The 20,315-nt window shown below is 47.8% G+C and overlaps 1 protein-coding gene across 4 annotated transcripts in view; it reads left to right on the top strand.

Moving 5' to 3' along the window:
* Positions 1–831: 831 nt before the first annotated feature.
* Positions 832–20,315, top strand: part of LOC115101845 (brefeldin A-inhibited guanine nucleotide-exchange protein 2-like) — an 82,693-nt gene continuing 63,209 nt past the window's right edge. For 2 of the 4 annotated variants that reach the window (XM_065005209.1, XM_065005207.1), the window contains exons 1-6: positions 838–1,259; positions 8,933–8,963; positions 9,281–9,404; positions 12,224–12,370; positions 17,623–17,802; positions 18,483–18,720. In XM_065005209.1, coding sequence (XP_064861281.1) covers positions 1,094–1,259; positions 8,933–8,963; positions 9,281–9,404; positions 12,224–12,370; positions 17,623–17,802; positions 18,483–18,720 — 886 coding nt within the window. In that variant the 5' untranslated portion in view covers positions 838–1,093. Of the gene's footprint in view, positions 1,260–8,932; positions 8,964–9,280; positions 9,405–12,223; positions 12,371–17,622; positions 17,803–18,482; positions 18,721–20,315 lie in introns of all 4 variants that reach the window. The other 2 variants (XM_065005210.1, XM_065005208.1) reach the window with 2 other exon arrangements.

The following is a 20,315-nucleotide window of genomic DNA, read 5'->3' as shown; positions in this document are numbered from 1 at the left end:
AGAATACAGTAAACAGGATGGTAGAGAACCTAGATGTTTTAGAGAATACAGTAAACAGGATGGTAGAGAACCTAGATGTGTTAGAGAATACAGTAAACAGGATGGTAGAGAACCTAGATGTGTTAGAGAATACAGTAAACAGGATGGTAGAGAACCTAGATGTGTTAGAGAATACAGTAAACAGGATGGTAGAGAACCTAGATGTGTTAGAGAATACAGTAAACAGGATGGTAGAGAACCTAGATGTGTTAGAGAATACAGTAAACAGGATGGTAGAGAACCTGCATGTGTTAGAGAATATACTAAACAGAGTTGGGGACATAATAGCTGGTATGTGCCTGGTTGTGTCTATTGTCCCCACCTGGTGGATAAATCGTGTTTTTATTTCAGTGCAAGCGTTAGATTTGTCCAACATATTGGACCAGAGATCATCATTCAGTTCCGAATTTGACTTCAAAATTACAATTTAAATACAATTCTTAAAATGGTATGCATGATGATGTTTCTTTGAGCCCCCCTCCCCTCCAAAAAATAACCCGAGAGATCTCTTAGCCATCTGCTGCCTTCAGAAGAATCCAAATCAATTTTAAAAAGTTAAGTTACGCCTTGGGTAAATACTGTCTGAAAGAAATGTGTATGATGAAACTTTGATTATCACATGAGTGGCGCAGCGGTCTGAGGCACTGCATCTCAGTGCAAGAGGCGTCACTACAGTCCCTGGTTCGAATCAAGGCTGAATCACATTCGGCCGTGATTGTGAGTCCCATAGGGCAGCCCGGGGTTGGCGGTCATTGTAAATAAGAACGTGTTCTTAACTGACTTGCCAAGTTAAAGAGTAAAGGTTTTAGTGGGAAAACCAAGGAGTCGTTCGATCCAGTAGAGGGGACAAAACGGCCAAATAAAATCAGCTGAAAATCACGTGACGTGACGTGTAACCAACATGGCGACTCAGTGCTGCGTTAGCATCATCAACAAACTCGGTGAATTGACAAGACACCGATAGCCCGGTTTCGTTCGTCTGTTTCTCTCGCATGCATCTACGCAGTGCCAGGTCAAAGATGACGGCCTGAGATAGCAGAAGTTATATCAAGAGATGCAAAAGCAACGTCTTGCTCAACAACAACAACACCAGAAGCAGGCAGAAAGCACAAAAACCAAGAGCATGTTTCTGTCTAGGGCGCTGGAAAAAATCCTGTCGGATAATGAGGTGAAGCGGAGCCAGCACAGCCAGCTGCGTAAAGCTTGTCAAGTAGCACTTGGTACGTGAGTATTTTTATTCCAGGACATTGCACCCATAGGCATGTTTTGTTTCTTCAATGTAATGTTTTAGGTAACCCTTGCGTGCTAACTAATGACTGTCAAACTAGCTACTATAGTTTGCTAGCCAGTTTGGTGTAACATGCTGTAACGCCGCATAATGTACAACGCGTCAGTCTTTGAACGCTGGCTGATTTATAGTGGGGCCTTGTCATAGATCTGACTGCATGTGAACACTTGGATCTTTCCTATGTTTTCATCACTGTCAACTTTGCTGGCTAGCTAGTTAACGTGATACCTAGCCATTGGACCAGTCATTGTACAGCACGTAGCATTGTCACCCAACCGGAATGGCACCTGTGTTAAATCAACTGGCAACTTCTGCCGCATTCAGATACTAATCGGAACTAGTAAACTCGGAAATGTCCGACTTGTGGATTTGTTGAACGCGGCACGTGTGGCTAAGTAGCCTAGTGGTTAGAGTGTTGGACTAGTAACCAAAAGGTTGCTGGATCGAAACCCCGAACGGACAAGAATCTGTCGTTCTGCACCTGAGCAAGGCAGTTAACCCACTTTTCCCCGGGCGCCGAAGAGGTGGATATCGATTATGTCAGACCAGCGCACCTCTCTGATTCAGAGGGGTTGGGTTAAATTCAGAAGTCACATTTCAGTTGGATGTTATGTTGTACAACTGACTAGGTATCCCCCTTTACCTAAATAGAACAAGTTAGCAAGTGGGACATTTCCGAAATTCCTAGTTCCGACTTGTACGTGAACGCGACATTAACTCCAGGATACTCGGGACATCTGTTCTTTTCCATTGAGCAGTGGAGGGATGACGTTAGTTTTACACACCACCCATTCTTGTGTTTGTTGAGAGATACATCCTGTAACCTTGTCTTTGATCATCTGAATAGGATACGTTCCAGCTGTATACCTTTTACTGTCAATTTAAGGATAATATGTCAGTGACATTTTACTGTAAATTAATGGTCATTATTACTGCCAGTTTAGTATGAGATGTAACGGAGTCCCTGCCCATCTTCCAAAACATGTCTGAGACCCAACGTCTTTTATGGCGGGAACTTCTAGCTAGATCAGCAGCAATCAATTACTATTTGAGAAGGTCCACATTATCTAGGTGGCGTTGGTCAAAATTGATAATGTTAAGTATAGATAGATAGGTTCCAGTCGAGTCATTGTCCCAGCCAGGTAACCCTGTACTGAAGTAGTACCATATTCCTCTGGTGGGTTAATGTTGACCTTGCTCCCTTCAAATAAATTAATCTCTCTGTATTGACATTGCCCAGCCCACTCATAGACGTTCATATTCAGCACACTGTACACTAAACAGTTTACTTAGGCTCTGTTCATTGCATACTTTTCTCATTGGCACGGATGTTGCGTCCGTTGTGGTTTGGTTTATGGGGGGAGAACCTCCTTGCCTGGTTATAGCCCAAATTCTTTATGATGATGGGTGGGTACAGGACAGTACCTCAACTAGCCTATACCCCTGCACCCTGACTCTGTACCGGTGCCCCCTGTATATAGCCTCCACATTGACTCGGTATCGGTGCGCCCTGTATATAACCTCCACACTGACTCGGTACCGGTGCCCCCTGTATATAACCTCCACATTGACTCTGTACCGGTGCCCCCTGTATATAACCTCCACATTGACTCCGTACCGGTGCCCCCTGTATATAACCTCCACATTGACTCTGTACCGGTGCCCCCTGTATATAACCTCCACACTGACTCTGTACCGGTGCCCCCTGTATATAACCTCCACATTGACTCGGTACCGGTGCCCCCTGTATATAACCTCCACACTGACTCGGTACCGGTGCCCCCTGTATATAACCTCCACATTGACTCTGTACCGGTGCCCCCTGTATATAACCTCCACACTGACTCTGTACCGGTGCCCCCTGTATATAACCTCCACATTGACTCTGTACCGGTGCCCCCTGTATATAACCTCCACATTGACTCTGTACCGGTGCCCCCTGTATATAACCTCCACATTGACTCTGTACCGGTGCCCCCTGTATATAACCTCCACATTGACTCTGTACCGGTACCCCCTGTATATAACCTCCACATTGACTCTGTACCGGTGCCCCCTGTATCTAACCTCCACATTGACTCTGTACCGGTACCCCCTGTATATAACCTCCACATTGACTCTACCGGTGCCCCCTGTATATAGCCTCCACATTGACTCTGTAACGGTGCCCCCTGTATATAGCCTCCACATTGACTCTGTACCGGTGCCCCCTGTATATAGTCTCCACATTGACTCTGTACCGGTGCCCCCTGTATATAACCTCCACACTGACTCTGTACCAGTGCCCCCTGTATATAACCTCCACACTGACTCTGTACCAGTGCCCCCTGTATATAACCTCCACATTGACTCTGTACCAGTACCCCCTGTATATAACCTCCACATTGACTCTGTACCGGTGCCCCCTGTATATAACCTCCACACTGACTCTACCGGTGCCCCCTGTATATATTCTCCAAATTGACTCTGTACCGGTGCCCCCTGTATATAACCTCCACACTGACTCTGTACTGGTACCCCCTGTATATAACCTCCACACTGACTCTACCGGTGCCCCCTGTATATAGCCTCCAAATTGACTCTGTACCGGTGCCCCCTGTATATAACCTCCACACTGACTCTGTACTGGTGCCCCCTGTATATAACCTCCACATTGACTCTATACCAGTACCCCCTGTATATAACCTCCACATTGACTCTGTACTGGTGCCCCCTGTATATAACCTCCACATTGACTCTATACCGGTACCCCCTGTATATAACCTCCACATTGACTCTGTACTGGTGCCCCCTGTATATAACCTCCACATTGACTCTGTACCGGTGCCCCCTGTATATAGCCTCCACACTGACTCTGTACTGGTACCCCCTGTATATAACCTCCACACTGACTCTACCGGTGCCCCCTGTATATAGCCTCCAAATTGACTCTGTACCGGTGCCCCCTGTATATAACCTCCACACTGACTCTGTACTGGTGCCCCCTGTATATAACCTCCACATTGACTCTATACCAGTACCCCCTGTATATAACCTCCACATTGACTCTGTACTGGTGCCCCCTGTATATAACCTCCACATTGACTCTGTACCGGTACCCCCTGTATATAACCTCCACATTGACTCTACCGGTGCCCCCTGTATATAGCCTCCACATTGACTCTGTAACGGTGCCCCCTGTATATAGCCTCCACATTGACTCTGTACCGTGCCCCCTGTATATAGTATTGACTCTGTACCCCCCATATAACCTCCACATTGACTCTGTACCGGTGCCCCCTGTATATAACCTCCACATTGACTCTGTACCGGTACCCCTGTATATAACCTCCACATTGACTCTACCGGTGCCCCCTGTATATAGCCTCCACATTGACTCTGTAACGGTGCCCCCTGTATATAGCCTCCACATTGACTCTGTACCGGTGCCCCCTGTATATAGTCTCCACATTGACTCTGTACCGGTGCCCCCTGTATATAACCTCCACATTGACTCTGTACCGGTGCCCCCTGTATCTAACCTCCACACTGACTCTGTACCAGTGCCCCCTGTATATAACCTCCACATTGACTCTGTACCAGTACCCCCTGTATATAACCTCCACATTGACTCTGTACCCCCCTGTATATAACCTCCACACTGACTCTACCGGTGCCCCCTGTATATATTCTCCAAATTGACTCTGTACCGGTGCCCCCTGTATATAACCTCCACACTGACTCTGTACTGGTACCCCCTGTATATAACCTCCACACTGACTCTACCGGTGCCCCCTGTATATAGCCTCCAAATTGACTCTGTACCGGTGCCCCCTGTATATAACCTCCACACTGACTCTGTACTGGTGCCCCCTGTATATAACCTCCACATTGACTCTATACCAGTACCCCCTGTATATAACCTCCACATTGACTCTGTACTGGTGCCCCCTGTATATAACCTCCACATTGACTCTATACCGGTGTATATAACCTCCACATTGACTCTGCTGGTGCCCCCTGTATATAACCTCCACATTGACTCTGTACCGGTGCCCCCTGTATATAGCCTCCACACTGACTCTGTACTGGTACCCCCTGTATATAACCTCCACACTGACTGCCTCCAAATTGACTCTGTATATAACCCTCCACACTGACTCTGTACTGGTGCCCCTGTATATAACCTCCACATTGACTCTATACCAGTACCCCCTGTATATAACCTCCACATTGACTCTGTACTGGTGCCCCCTGTATATAACCTCCACATTGACTCTATACCGGTACCCCCTGTATATAACCTCCACATTGACTCTGTACTGGTGCCCCCTGTATATAACCTCCACATTGACTCTGTACCGGTGCCCCCTGTATATAGCCTCCACATTGACTCTGTACTGGTGCCCCCTGTATATAACCTCCACATTGACTCTGTACCAGTGCCCCCTGTATATAACCTCCACATTGACTCTGTACCGGTACCCCCTGTATATAACCTCCACATTGACTCTGTACCGGTGCCCCCTGTATATAACCTCCACATTGACTCTGTACTGGTGCCCCCTGTATATAACCTCCACATTGACTCTGTACCGGTGCCCCCTGTATATAACCTCCACATTGACTCTGTACCGGTGCCCCCTGTATATAACCTCCACATTGACTCTGTACTGGTGCCCCCTGTATATAACCTCCACATTGACTCTGTACATATAACCTCCACATTGACTCTGTACCGGTGCCCCCTGTATATAACCTCCACATTGACTCTGTACCGGTGCCCCCTGTATATAACCTCCACATTGACTCTGTACCGGTGCCCCCTGTATATAACCTCCACATTGACTCTGTACTGGTGCCCCCTGTATATAACCTCCACACTGACTCTGTACTGGTGCCCCCTGTATATAACCTCCACACTGACTCTGTACTGGTACCCCCTGTATATAACCTCCACATTGACTCTGTACCAGTACCCCCTGTATATAACCTCCACACTGACTCTGTACTGGTGCCCCCTGTATATAACCTCCACATTGACTCTGTACTGGTACCCCCTGTATATAACCTCCACACTGACTCTGTACTGGTACCCCCTGTATATAACCTCCACATTGACTCTGTACTGGTGCCCCCTGTATATAACCTCCACATTGACTCTGTACTGGTACCCCCTGTATATAACCTCCACATTGACTCTGTACTGGTGCCCCCTGTATATAACCTCCACATTGACTCTGTACCGGTGCCCCCTGTATATAACCTCCACATTGACTCTGTACCGGTACCCCCTGTATATAACCTCCACATTGACTCTGTACCGGTGCCCCCTGTATATAACCTCCACATTGACTCTGTACCGGTGCCCCCTGTATATAACCTCCACACTGACTCTGTACCGGTGCCCCCTGTATATAACCTCCACACTGACTCTGTACCGGTGCCCCCTGTATATAACCTCCACATTGACTCTGTACTGGTACCCCCTGTATATAACCTCCACACTGACTCTGTACCGGTGCCCCCTGTATATAACCTCCACACTGACTCTGTACCGGTGCCCCCTGTATATAACCTCCACACTGACTCTGTACCGGTGCCCCCTGTATATAACCTCCACACTGACTCTGTACTGGTGCCCCCTGTATATAACCTCCACACTGACTCTGTACTGGTGCCCCCAGTATATAACCTCCACATTGACTCTGTACTGGTGCCCCCAGTATATAACCTCCACACTGACTCTGTACTGGTGCCCCCAGTATATAACCTCCACATTGACTCTGTACTGGTGCCCCCTGTATATAACCTCCACACTGACTCTGTACTGGTGCCCCCAGTATATAACCTCCACATTGACTCTGTACTGGTGCCCCCAGTATATAACCTCCACACTGACTCTGTACTGGTGCCCCCTGTATATAACCTCCACACTGACTCTGTACTGGTGCCCCCTGTATATAACCTCCACATTGACTCTGTACTGGTGCCCCCTGTATATAACCTCCACACTGACTCTGTACTGGTGCCCCCTGTATATAACCTCCACACTGACTCTGTACTGGTACCCCCTGTATATAACCTCATTATTCTTATTGTGTTACTTTGTATTATAACTTTGTATTTTAGTCTCCCTGGTAAATATTTTCTTCTTCTTGAACTGCACTGTTGTTTAAGGGCTTGTAAGAAAGCACTTCACAGTAAAGTCTACACTTGTTGTATTCGGCGCATGTGGCAAATAAAGTTTGATTTGATTTGGGTTTCGTTAATCTGATAACATGTTTATAATGGCGTGATTCCATACAAAACCCAGACAAAATCCCCCAAATAATGTTTTGTTGTTGTTGTCTTGGTTTCATATGGAATCACTTAATGAGCCTCTGGATCCTCGTCCTCTGACTAAAATTAGCCAGTCTTTTTCACAAACTGTGAGTGGCCAACTGACTGTGGTTCCACCTAGTTTGAGTGTACCCACACACATGCCATTGAGAAATGACATGTCCTAGACACTGGCACCATAGTTCGTTTATTTTTTACTGTGTTGTTTCCTAGATCAGTGGTTCCCACCCCAAAACAGGAACTCAGTCCGGATTTAAACATTCTCTTGAAAGTTGTAATAGTAGAATGCACTGGAGGGAGGGAGGGGGGCAGGATGTTCCCCCCAATGCTGGAAGGGGGGGCCCTGAGTGGGAAAAAGTTTGGGAACCCCAGTCCTAGATTATGAAATGTAGACTATAGCACAAGTTCTATTTGTTGTTAAGGGGAGGTGAGCAACTGGAGATGTACAGTGGTGCAGTAATGAGGCTATAATGCTGCTTCCACAGCTGATGGTTTATTTATGGATCCCAGATGAGCCTTGGGAGAGTCTGCAGTTTTTTTTCTTCTTATTTACTATACAACACAACTTTAATGACCATCGTTGCAGCGAACAATGGGAATTCTGTCTTCTGCGCTCTTCATTTCCCTCTACACCCCCCCCCCCCCCCGATATCACACAGACAGTCAGACACACCGTTGAGAGGAACACAGGGCCAAGCTGCAGTTGAGTCGACAACGGCTGTGGGCTATTTCCACAGAGTGTACTCGGTGCTCCCTGTTCTACCTCGTGTGCCTGCCTTGAGAACAACTTTGGGTCTTGTGTGTCAGCAGTTGCCAAGCATCTCAGCATGTGAAGTTCTGGGATACAGCAGCCCAATTTGGTCACATCAAGGTCTGGCCTTGTATGTGTACACTATTGCTAATGCTCAGACCTACTAGGCTAGATAAGGAAGATGGTGATTTCCAGTGGTGCATTTCGGCCTGTTCTGACAGATCTGCTTCGAACACAGGATCTTTGCTCTGCCCAAAGCTGTCACCAATGTTAAGGCGATAAGATTGTCTCTGGTCATTAGCAAGAGGTTTATGGGTTTTGAGGTTGTTTGATGACTGCATTTAATTTTTCTGCTAATTTTAATTTGCTAATGCTAACTGTATTCATGGTATGTTGATACTGGTATTTTTATGCTAGTGGAATTAATGATCAGTTATGCCTAAAACACAGAAACACGTTCATCAGGTCTAAAGGTCAAAGTTCAGACCTCACTAATCTTGTTCCTTTTTTTTTTTTTTTTTTTCACTTCACAGATGAAATCAAAATCGAGCTTGAGAAGCAAAAGTAAGTTCAAACCCCTTTCTCTCCGGAAGTATCTGCAGCTCATGGACAGGTGTTTGGTTTGATGCACTTATTAAAGGGATACTGCAATATATTTTTTAGCAGTTTTTTTTTCTTCTCTGCGTGCGGTTAGCAGGAAGTTTAAGTGAGTTTCTGGAGCCTTTGCTATCTAGCATTAGCACAACGACTAGAAGGCCACAGGAAACAGCTGCCATGCTCTCCCTTTTAAGCGGTCACCGCTGTCATTAGTGGTTATTAAACTTGGGATGTCCTGAGGCCTGCATGTCATCATAACCTCGTGCTGTGGCTCCTTTCTCCAGAGATGGCTCAGTGGTCCCGCCCCGAGCAAACTACATTGAAGCTGACCAATACGTACTGCCTTTTGAGCTCGCCTGTCAATCAAAGTCCCCACGCGTTGTCAGCACCTCGTTGGACTGCTTACAGGTACGCAGGTTTACACATCAAAGGACTTAAACACACCAACACTCGTACGTATTACAATTCAAATCACATTTTATTTGTTTACATGTGTGGAATACAACGGGTGTGGACCGTAAGTAAGTGTTTCACTGTAAGGTCTACACCTGTTGTATTATATTATATATAGTTTATTCAACTGTCCTACTGTCCTACTGTCTCACTGTCCTTTTGTCACCATCTTACTATCACTATTTACTGTCTTACTGTCTTACTGTCTCACTGTCTCACTGTCCTATTGTCACTGTCTCACTGTCCTATTGTCACTGTCTCACTGTCCTATTGTCACTGTCCTACTGTCCTACTGTCTCACTGTCTCACTGTCCTATTGTCACTGTCTCACTGTCCTATTGTCACTGTCTCACTGTCCTATTGTCACTGTCTCACTGTCCTATTGTCACTGTCCTACTGTCTCACTGTCCTACTGTCACTGTCCTACTGTCCTACTGTCTCACTGTCACTGTCTCACTGTCTCACTGTCCTATTGTCACTGTCTCACTGTCTCACTGTCCTATTGTCACTGTCTCACTGTCTCACTGTCTCACTGTCTCACTGTCCTATTGTCACTGTCTCACTGTCTCACTGTCCTATTGTCACTGTCTCACTGTCCTATTGTCACTGTCTCACTGTCCTATTGTCACTGTCTCACTGTCCTATTGTCACTGTCTCACTGTCCTATTGTCACTGTCTCACTGTCCTATTGTCACTGTCTCACTGTCCTATGTCACTGTCTCACTGTCCTATTGTCACTGTCTCACTGTCCTATTGTCACTGTCTCACTGTCCTATTGTCACTGTCTCACTGTCCTATTGTCACTGTCTCACTGTCCTATTGTCACTGTCTCACTGTCCTATTGTCACTGTCTCACTGTCCTATTGTCACTGTCTCACTGTCCTATTGTCACTGTCTCACTGTCCTATTGTCACTGTCTCACTGTCCTATTGTCACTGTCTCACTGTCCTATTGTCACTGTCTCACTGTCCTATTGTCACTGTCTCACTGTCCTATTGTCACTGTCTCACTGTCCTATTGTCTCACTGTCTCACTGTCCTATTGTCTCACTGTCTCACTGTCCTATTGTCTCACTGTCTCACTGTCCTACTGTCTCACGGTCTCACTGTCCTATTGTCTCACTGTCTCACTGTCCTACTGTCTCACGGTCTCACTGTCCTACTGTCTCACTGTCCTACTGTCACTGTCTCACTGTCTCACTGTCCTATTGTCACTGTCTCACTGTCCTATTGTCACTGTCTCACTGTCTCACTGTCCCACTGTCTCACTGTCCTACTGTCTCACTGTCCTACTGTCTCACTGTCCTACTGTCTCACTGTCCTACTGTCTCACTGTCCTATTCTCACTGTCCTACTGTCTCACTGTCCTATTGTCACTGTCTTACTGTCTTACTGTCTTACTGTCCTACTGTCTCACTGTCCTATTGTCACTGTCTCACTGTCCTACTGTCTCTCTGTCCTACTCACTGTCTCACTGTCCTATTGTCACTGTCTCACTGTCCTATTGTCACTGTCTCACTGTCCTATTGTCACTGTCTCACTGTCCTATTGTCACTGTCCTATTGTCACTGTCTCACTGTCTCACTGTCTCACTGTCCTACTGTCTCACTGTCCTACTGTCTCACTGTCCTACTGTCTTACTGTCCTTTTGTTACTATCACTGTTCACTGTCTCACTGTCCTACTCACTGTCTCACTGTCCTACTCACTGTCTCACTGTCCTATTGTCACTGTCTCACTGTCCTACTCACTGTCCTACTGTCTCACTGTCCTACTCACTGTCCTACTGTCTCACTGTCCTACTGTCTCACTGTCCTACTGTCTCACTGTCCTATTGTCACTGTCTCACTGTCCTACTGTCCTATTCACTGTCCTACTGTCTCACTGTCCTACTGTCTCACTGTCCTACTGTCTCACTGTCCTATTGTCACTGTCTCACTGTCCTACTGTCCTATTCACTGTTCACTGTCTCACTGTTCACTGTCTCACTGTCCTATTCACTGTCTCACTGTCCTATTCACTGTCCTACTGTCTCACTGTCCTATTCACTGTCTCACTGTCCTACTGTCTCACTGTTCACTGTCTCACTGTTCACTGTCTCACTGTCCTATTCACTGTCCTACTGTCTCACTGTCCTATTCACTGTCTCACTGTCCTATTCACTGTCTCACTGTTCACTGTCTCACTATTCACTGTCTCACTGTCCTATTGTCTTACTTGACATAGCAGCATGTAGCCTAGTGGTTCGAGCGTTGGGCCAGTATCTTAAGCCTAATTGTTCCAGGGTCGCCGTTGATCATGTCTCCCTGACCCCGCTTTCCAAGGGGAGTTGGGATATGCAACAAACATGTTTAATACACGCTTCTATGCATGTGTGAAATAGGAGGAATATAAGCATCTGTCAGATCATTACTTATTGTGATCTTGTTCTATACTGTATATCTTATTGTGTGTACATATCAGTCATATTTAATATAAATATATGATATAATTCATATTTTATCTGGCTTTTTGATTTATTGTTGATGTCGATGATTGTACTGCAATGTTTAGGGAACTGGCATGCAAGCGTTTGTAAACTACGTAAACTGTGTACGTGTCTGTTAGATTCTTGTAAATGCCACATGGTGGAGGACTTAATATGTTCTTACACCTGTTGTGTCTCCTCAGAAATGTCTGACTTGTGGATGTCTGACTCCTTCTAAATGCCACAGATACTCATTCTCTCCACAATCTCTCCCCTCTCTCCACAATCTCTCCCCTCTCCCCATGGCAGAAGCTCATTGCGTATGGCCACATCACGGGCAATGCCTCTGACAGTAGTGCTCCGGGGAAGAGGCTCATCGACCGGTTACTGGAGACCATTTGTAACTGTTTCCAGGGCCCACAGACTGATGAGGGGGTGCAACTGCAGATCGTCAAGGTCTGGCTGGACCCCATCCATCTTAAACATCTCCTTTAATGAATTGCTACTTATTTATACAGAACATATACAGTACCAATCAAACGTTTGGACACACCTACTCATTCAAGGGTGTTTCTTTATTTTTTACTGTTACTGTTTACATTGCCAAGAGAGTGTGTGCAAAGCTGTCATCAAGGCAAAGGGTGGCTACTTTGAAGAATTTCAAATATGAAATATATTTTGATTTGTTTATCACTTTTTTTTTGTTGTTATTACATGATTCCATGTGTGTTATGTCATAGTTTTGATGTCTTCACTGTTATTCTACAATGTAGAACCTAGATTAAATAAAGAGAACCTGTAATGAGTAGGTGTGTCCAAACTTTTGACTGGTCCTCGTTGCCTCTCAGGACAAATTGCTGCCCATTATTTTCCACATCCCAGTGTGATACTACAGATATAGTAGTGATACTACAGATATAGTAGTGATACTACAGATATAGTAGTGATACTACAGATATAGTAGTGATGCTACAGGTATAGTAGTGATGCTACAGGTATAGTAGTGATGCTACAGGTATAGTAGTGATGCTACAGGTATAGTAGTGATGCTACAGGTATAGTAGTGATGCTACAGGTATAGTAGTGATGCTACAGGTATAGTAGTGATGCTACAGGTATGGTAGTGATGCTACAGGTATGGTAGTGATGCTACAGGTATGGTAGTGATGCTACAGGTATGGTAGTGATGCTACAGGTATCCGGAGCCACATCTGTCTCTTACAGCTGGCTGTACAGTAGACGTGATACATAACCAGAGCTCATTTCAGCTTCCCATAGTGGAGCTCCAGAGTTGAGGGTCCAAAAGTCTGTCGTGTTCAAACAAGCTGCCCGCCACTATTATCACTGTTGAGGACAGGTTTTTATTGGACTGACAAACATTCCTACGACATATAAAGATACTGTATATAAGATAGTTCTTCTATAATTCACAAAGGTAGTTAAAGAAGCTATTTATTCTACATTTACATTACATTTAAGTCATTTAGCAGACGCTCTTATCCAGAGCGACTTACAAATTGGTGCGTTCACCTTAAGACATCCAGTGGAACAGCCACTTTACAATAGTGCATCTAAATCTTTTAAGGGGGGTGAGAAGGATTACTTTATCCTATCCTAGGTATTCCTTAAAGAGGTGGGGTTTCAGGTGTCTCCGGAAGGTGGTGATTGACTCCGCTGTCCTGGCGTCGTGAGGGAGTTTGTTCCACCATTGGGGGGCCAGAGCAGCGAACAGTTTTGACTGGGCTGAGCGGGAACTGTACTTCCTCAGTGGTAGGGAGGCGAGCAGGCCAGAGGTGGATGAACGCAGTGCCCTTGTTTGGGTGTAGGGCCTGATCAGAGCCTGGAGGTACTGAGGTGCCGTTCCCCTCACAGCTCCGTAGGCAAGCACCATGTTCTTGTAGCTTCAACTGGAAGCCAGTGGAGAGAGCGGAGGAGCGGGGTGACGTGAGAGAACTTGGGAAGGTTGAACACCAGACGGGCTGCGGCGTTCTGGATGAGTTGTAGGGGTTTAATGGCACAGGCAGGGAGCCCAGCCAACAGCGAGTTGCAGTAATCCAGACGGGAGATGACAAGTGCCTGGATTAGGACCTGCGCCGCTTCCTGTGTGAGGCAGGGTCGTACTCTGCGGATGTTGTAGAGCATGAACCTACAGGAACTGGCCACCGCCTTGATGTTTGTTGAGAACGACAGGGTGTTGTCCAGGATCACGCCAAGGTTCTTAGCGCTCTGGGAGGAGGACACAATGGAGTTGTCAACCGTGATGGCGAGATCATGGAACGGGCAGTCCTTCCCCGGGAGGAAGAGCAGCTCCGTCTTGCCGAGGTTCAGCTTGAGGTGGTGATCCGTCATTCACACTGATATGTCTGCCAGACATGCAGAGATGCGATTCGCCACCTGGTCATCAGAAGGGGAAAGGAGAAGATTAATTGTGTGTCGTCTGCATAGCAATGATAGGGAGACCATGTGAGGTTATGACAGAGCCAAGTGACTTGGTGTATAGCGAGAATAGGAGAGGGCCTAGAACAGAGCCCTGGGGACGCCAGTGGTGAGAGCGCGTGGTGAGGAGACAGATTCTCGCCACGCCACCTGGTAGGAGCGACCTGTCAGGTAGGACGCAATCCAAGCGTGGGCCGCGCCGGAGATGCCCAACTCTGAGAGGGTGGAGAGGAGGATCTGATGGTTCACAGTATCGAAGGCAGCCGATAGGTCTAGAAGGATGAGAGCAGAGGAGAGAGAGTTAGCTTTAGCAGTGCGGAGCGCCTCCGTGATACAGAGAAGAGCAGTCTCAGTTGAATGACTAGTCTTGAAACCTGACTGATTTGGATCAAGAAGGTCATTCTGAGAGAGATAGCGGGAGAGCTGGCCAAGGACGGCACGTTCAAGAGTTTTGGAGAGAAAAGAAAGAAGGGATACTGGTCTGTAGTTGTTGACATCGGAGGGATCGAGTGTAGGTTTTTTCAGAAGGGTGCAACTCTCGCTCTCTTGAAGACGGAAGGGACGTAGCCAGCGGTCAGGGATGAGTTGATGAGCGAGGTGAGGTAAGGGAGAAGGTCTCCGGAAATGGTCTGGAGAAGAGAGGAGGGGATAGGGTCAAGCGGGCAGGTTGTTGGGCGGCCGGCCGTCACAAGACGCGAGATTTCATCTGGAGAGAGGGGGAGAAAGAGGTCAGAGCACAGGGTAGGGCAGTGTGAGCAGAACCAGCGGTGTCGTTTGACTTAGCAAACGAGGATCGGATGTCGTCGACCTTCTTTTCAAAATGGTTGACGAAGTCATCTGCAGAGAGGGAGGAGGGGGAGGAGGAGGATTCAGGAGGGAGGAGAAGGTGGCAAAGAGCTTCCTAGGGTTAGAGGCAGATGCTTGGAATTTAGAGTGGTAGAAAGTGGCTTTAGCAGCAGAGACAGAAGAGGAAAATGTAGAGAGGAGGGAGTGAAAGGATGCCAGGTCCGCAGGGAGACGAGTTTTCCTCCATTTACCCTCGGCTGCCCGTAGCCCTGTTCTGTGAGCTCGCAATGAGTCGTCGAGCCACGGAGCGGGAGGGGAGGACCGAGCCGGCCTGGAGGATAGGGGACATAGAGAGTCAAAGGATGCAGAAAGGGAGGAGAGGAGGGTTGAGGAGGCAGAATCAGGAGATAGGTTGGAGAAGGTTTGAGCAGAGGGAAGAGATGATAGGATGGAAGAGGAGAGAGTAGCGGGGGAGAGAGAGCGAAGGTTGGGACGGCGCGATACCATCCGAGTAGGGGCAGTGTGGGAAGTGTTGGATGAGAGCGAGAGGGAAAAGGATACAAGGTAGTGGTCGGAGACTTGGAGGGGAGTTGCAATGAGGTTAGTGGAGGAACAGCATCTAGTAAAGATGAGGTCGAGCGTATTGCCTGCCTTGTGAGTAGGGGGGGAAGGTGAGAGGGTGAGGTCAAAAGAGGAGAGGAGTGGAAAGAAGGAGGCAGAGAGGAATGAGTCAAAGGTAGACGTGGGGAGGTTAAAGTCGCCCAGAACTGTGAGAGGTGAGCCGTCCTCAGGAAAGGAGCTTATCAAGCTCATTGATGAACTCTCCGAGGGAACCTGGAGGGCGATAAATGATAAGGATGTTAAGCTTGAAAGGGCTGGTAACTGTGACAGCATGGAATTCAAAGGAGGCGATAGACAGATGGGTAAGGGAGAAAGAGAGAATGACCACTTGGGAGAGATGAGGATCCCGGTGCCACCACCCCGCTGACCAGAAGCTCTCGGGGTGTGCGAGAACACGTGGGCGGACGAAGAGAGAGCAGTAGGAGTAGCAGTGTTATCTGTGGTGATCCTTGTTTCCGTCAGTGCCAAGAAGTCGAGGGACTGGAGGGAGGCATAGGCTGAGATGAACTCTGCCTTGTTGGCCGCAGATCGGCAGTTCCAGAGGCTACCGGAGACCTGGAACTCCACGTGGGTCGTGCGCGCTGGGACCACCAGATTAGGGTGGCCACGCGGTGTGGAGCGTTTGTATGGTCTGTGCAGAGAGGAGAGAACAGGGATAGACAGACACATAGTTGACAGGCTACAGAAGAGGCTACGCTAATGCAAAGGAGATTGGAATGACAAGTGGACTACACGTCTCGAATGTTCAGAAAGTTAAGCTTACGTAGCAAGAATCTTATTGACTAAAATGATTAAAATGATACAGTACTGCTGAAGTAGACTAGCTGGCAGTGGCTGCGTTGTTGACTTTGTAGGCTAGCTGGCAGTGGCTGCGTTGTTGGCACTACACTAATCAAGTCGTTCCGTTGAGTGTGATAGTTTCTACAGTGGTGCTATTCGGGGGCTAGCTGGCTAGCTAGCAGTGTTGATTACGTTGCGTTAAAAGAACGACAATAGCTGGCTAGCTAACCTAGAAAATCGCTCTAGACTACACAATTATCTTTGATACAAAGACGGCTATGTAGCTAGCTATGTAGCTAGCTACGATCAAACAAATCAAACCGTTGTACTGTAATGAAATGAAATGAAAATGTGATACTACCTGTGGAGCGAATGCGACCGGGTTGTTGAGTGAGGAAGTTCTATTCGGTAGACGTTGGCTAGCTGTTGGCTAGCTAGCAGTGTCTCCTACGTTAAGGACGACAAATAGCTGGCTAGCTAACCTCGGTAAATTAAGATAATCACTCTAAGACTACACACTCTAAACTACACAATTATCTTGGATACGAAGACAGCAAAGACAACTATGTAGCTAGCTAACACTACACTAATCAAGTCGTTCAGTTGAGTGTAATAGTTTTTACAGTGCTGCTATTCGGAAGACGGTGGACGTTTGCTAGCTGGCTAGCTGCTGGGCAGATAGCAGTGTAGACTACGTTAGGACGACGAAATACGATAATTACGCAATTATCTTTGATACAAAGACGGCTATGTAGCTAGCTAAGAAGAAATTGCTAAGATTAGACAAATCAAACCGTTGTACTATAATGAAATGTAATGAAATGTAATGAAAAGTTATACTACCTGCAGACCGAAGCGCTCGGATGCGACCGCTCGCTCTCTGTCTGTATGGACTAGGGATGCCAAAATTCCGGGAACTTTTTAATAAATTCCCTGGTTTTCCACAAATTCTGGTTGGAGGATTTCTTATTCCCTTCTGATTCTGCGAAACTTCCAACCAGGATTTGAGGAAAATCAGGGATTTTTGGGGGGAAGTTCCCGGAATTGTGCATTCCTAGTTCTGACCCCTCTCTGTTCTCCTGTAGGCTCTGCTGACGGCAGTCACCTCCCCTCACATTGAGATCCACGAGGGAACGGTTCTGCTGACAGTGCGTACCTGTTACAACATCTACCTGGCCAGCCGTAACCTCATCAACCAGACCACCGCCAAGGCTACGCTCACACAGATGGTCAATGTCATCTTCACCCACATGGAGACTCAGGCGGTCAGTGTACTACTGTCCCCTGTCCAGACCAGTCCATATAACTCTCATATGTACATAGTCATCTATAACAAGCACTTTGACTCAATCATAGATGCTGGTGTGTATCATCTTAAAGCAAGCTGATGGACTAATGGGAATGTAAATATCTGGATTGAAACTAGACTCTGGTACTAGACGAGAAATGGAAACACTCCTCGTATCTCAATAATTTCTCCGTAAGTGTATTTATCTCCTTCCCGAGTCGAGGTGGAAAGGCCCCGCGTCTCCTTCCCGAGTCGGGGTGGAACGGCCCCGCGTCTCCTTCCCGAGGCGGGGTGGAACGGCCCCGCGTCTCCTTCCCGAGGCGGGGTGGAACGGCCCCGCGTCTCCTTCCCGAGTCGGGGTGGAACGGCCCCGCGTCTCCTTCCCGAGTCGGGGTGGAACGGCCCCGCGTCTCCTTCCCGAGGCGGGGTGGAACGGCCCCGCGTCTCCTTCCCGAGTCGGGGTGGAAAGGCCCCGAGTCGGGGTGGAAAGGCCCCGAGGCGGGGTGGAACGGCCCCGTGTCGGGGTGGAACGGCCCCGTGTCTCCTAGTCCTATTAGTTGACTGGTTCATTGGCTGGTATTGACATGCTGTTAGTTTGGTGGTCTGACTAGTTGTGTTGATCATGGCTGGTCTGTTCATTTCCCTGCATCTATACAGGCTATAGAGGCTCAGGAGAAGGATAGACTATGTCTGTCCAAGCAGAACCCCTCCCCTTCCCCTGGGCAGATGTCTGGTGGTTCCCCCCGGTCAGACTCCACCCCAGACCTCAACGGGACCCCTTTTCCTGCAGCCAGCACACTGGACCTTAATACTATCAATGGCCAACTGGAGGAGTGCAAGACTGAGGAGGATGTGACTGCTGCAGAGGAGCACAGAGAGGACACACCACCTCCAGGTATTGGCTTTGTTTGTATTCATACTTAGCATCGATCTGTGCTGTTCCCAGAGAGCTACTGTCCTATAGGTTTACACTAGGGCTCTCCAACCCTGTTCCCAGTGAGCTACTGTCCTATAGGTTTACACTAGGGCTCTCTAAACCTGTTCCTGGAGAGCTACCGTCCTATAGGTTTACACTAGGGCTATCCAACCCTGCTACCGTCCTATAGGTTTACACTAGGGCTCTCCAACCCTGCTACCGTCCTATAGGATTACACTAGGGCTCTCCAACCCTGCTACCGTCCTATAGGATTACACTAGGGCTCTCCAACCCTGCTACCGTCCTATAGGTTTACACTAGGGCTCTCCAACCCTGCTACCGTCCTATAGGTTTACACTAGGGCTCTCCAACCCTGCTACCGTCCTATAGGTTTACACTAGGGCTCTCCAACCCTGCTACCGTCCTATAGGTTTACACTAGGGCTCCCAACCCTGCTACCGTCCTATAGGTTTACACTAGGGCTCTCCAACCCTGCTACCGTCCTATAGGTTTACACTAGGGCTCTCCAACCCTGCTACCGTCCTATAGGATTACACTAGGGCTCTCCAACCCTGCTACCGTCCTATAGGATTACACTAGGGCTCTCCAACCCTGCTACCGTCCTATAGGTTTACACTAGGGCTCTCCAACCCTGCTACCGTCCTATAGGTTTACACTAGGGCTCTCCAACCCTGCTACCGTCCTATAGGTTTACACTAGGGCTCTCCAACCCTGCTACCGTCCTATAGGATTACACTAGGGCTCTCCAACCCTGCTACCGTCCTATAGGTTTACACTAGGGCTCTCCAACCCTGCTACCGTCCTATAGGTTTACACTAGGGCTCCCCAACCCTGCTACCGTCCTATAGGTTTACACTCCAACCTTAATCACTTGATTTTTAAAAGTTATTATAAACAAATGTACCCCCTTTTTCCCCTCCCATTTTCAAGTACGATCTTGTTTCATCGCTGCAACTCCCCAACGGGCTCAGGAGAGGCGACGGTTGAGTAATGCGTCCTCCGAAACATGATGCGCCAAACCCGCTCGCTTAACCCCCGAAGCCAGCTACACCAATGTGTTGGAGGAAACACTGTTTAACTGACGGCAGAAATCAGCCTGCAGGTGCCTAGACTGCCACAAGGAGTCGCTAGAGCTCGGTGAGTCAAGTAACCCCCCCCAAACCCGGACGACACTGGGCCAATTGTGCGCCACCCTATGGGACTCCCGATCACAGCCGGTTGTGGCACAGCCTGGGATCAAATCCCGGGTCTCTAGTGACACCTCAAGCAATGCAGTGCCTTAGACTGCTGCACAATTCGGAAGGACCACGCACTTCATGTTAATCATTTTCTGGTTGATGAGACGAATCTGGTTATTTACAACTGTGGTTGGAGTGAGAACCTACAGGAGGGTAGTTCTCCAGGAACAGGGTTGGAGTGAAAACCTACAGGAGTGTCACTCTCCAGGAACAGGGTTGGAGTGAAAACCTACAGGAGTGTCACTCTCCAGGAACAGGGTTTGAGTGAAAACCTACAGGAGGGTAGTTCTCCAGGAACAGGGTTGGAGTACCCTG

Source organism: Oncorhynchus nerka, linkage group LG20 (assembly GCF_034236695.1).
Source record: "Oncorhynchus nerka isolate Pitt River linkage group LG20, Oner_Uvic_2.0, whole genome shotgun sequence".
In the NCBI taxonomy this organism is placed as follows: domain Eukaryota; kingdom Metazoa; phylum Chordata; class Actinopteri; order Salmoniformes; family Salmonidae; genus Oncorhynchus; species Oncorhynchus nerka.
Note: the sequence above shows the minus strand (reverse complement) of the source record. Positions and strands in the feature narration are given on the sequence as shown.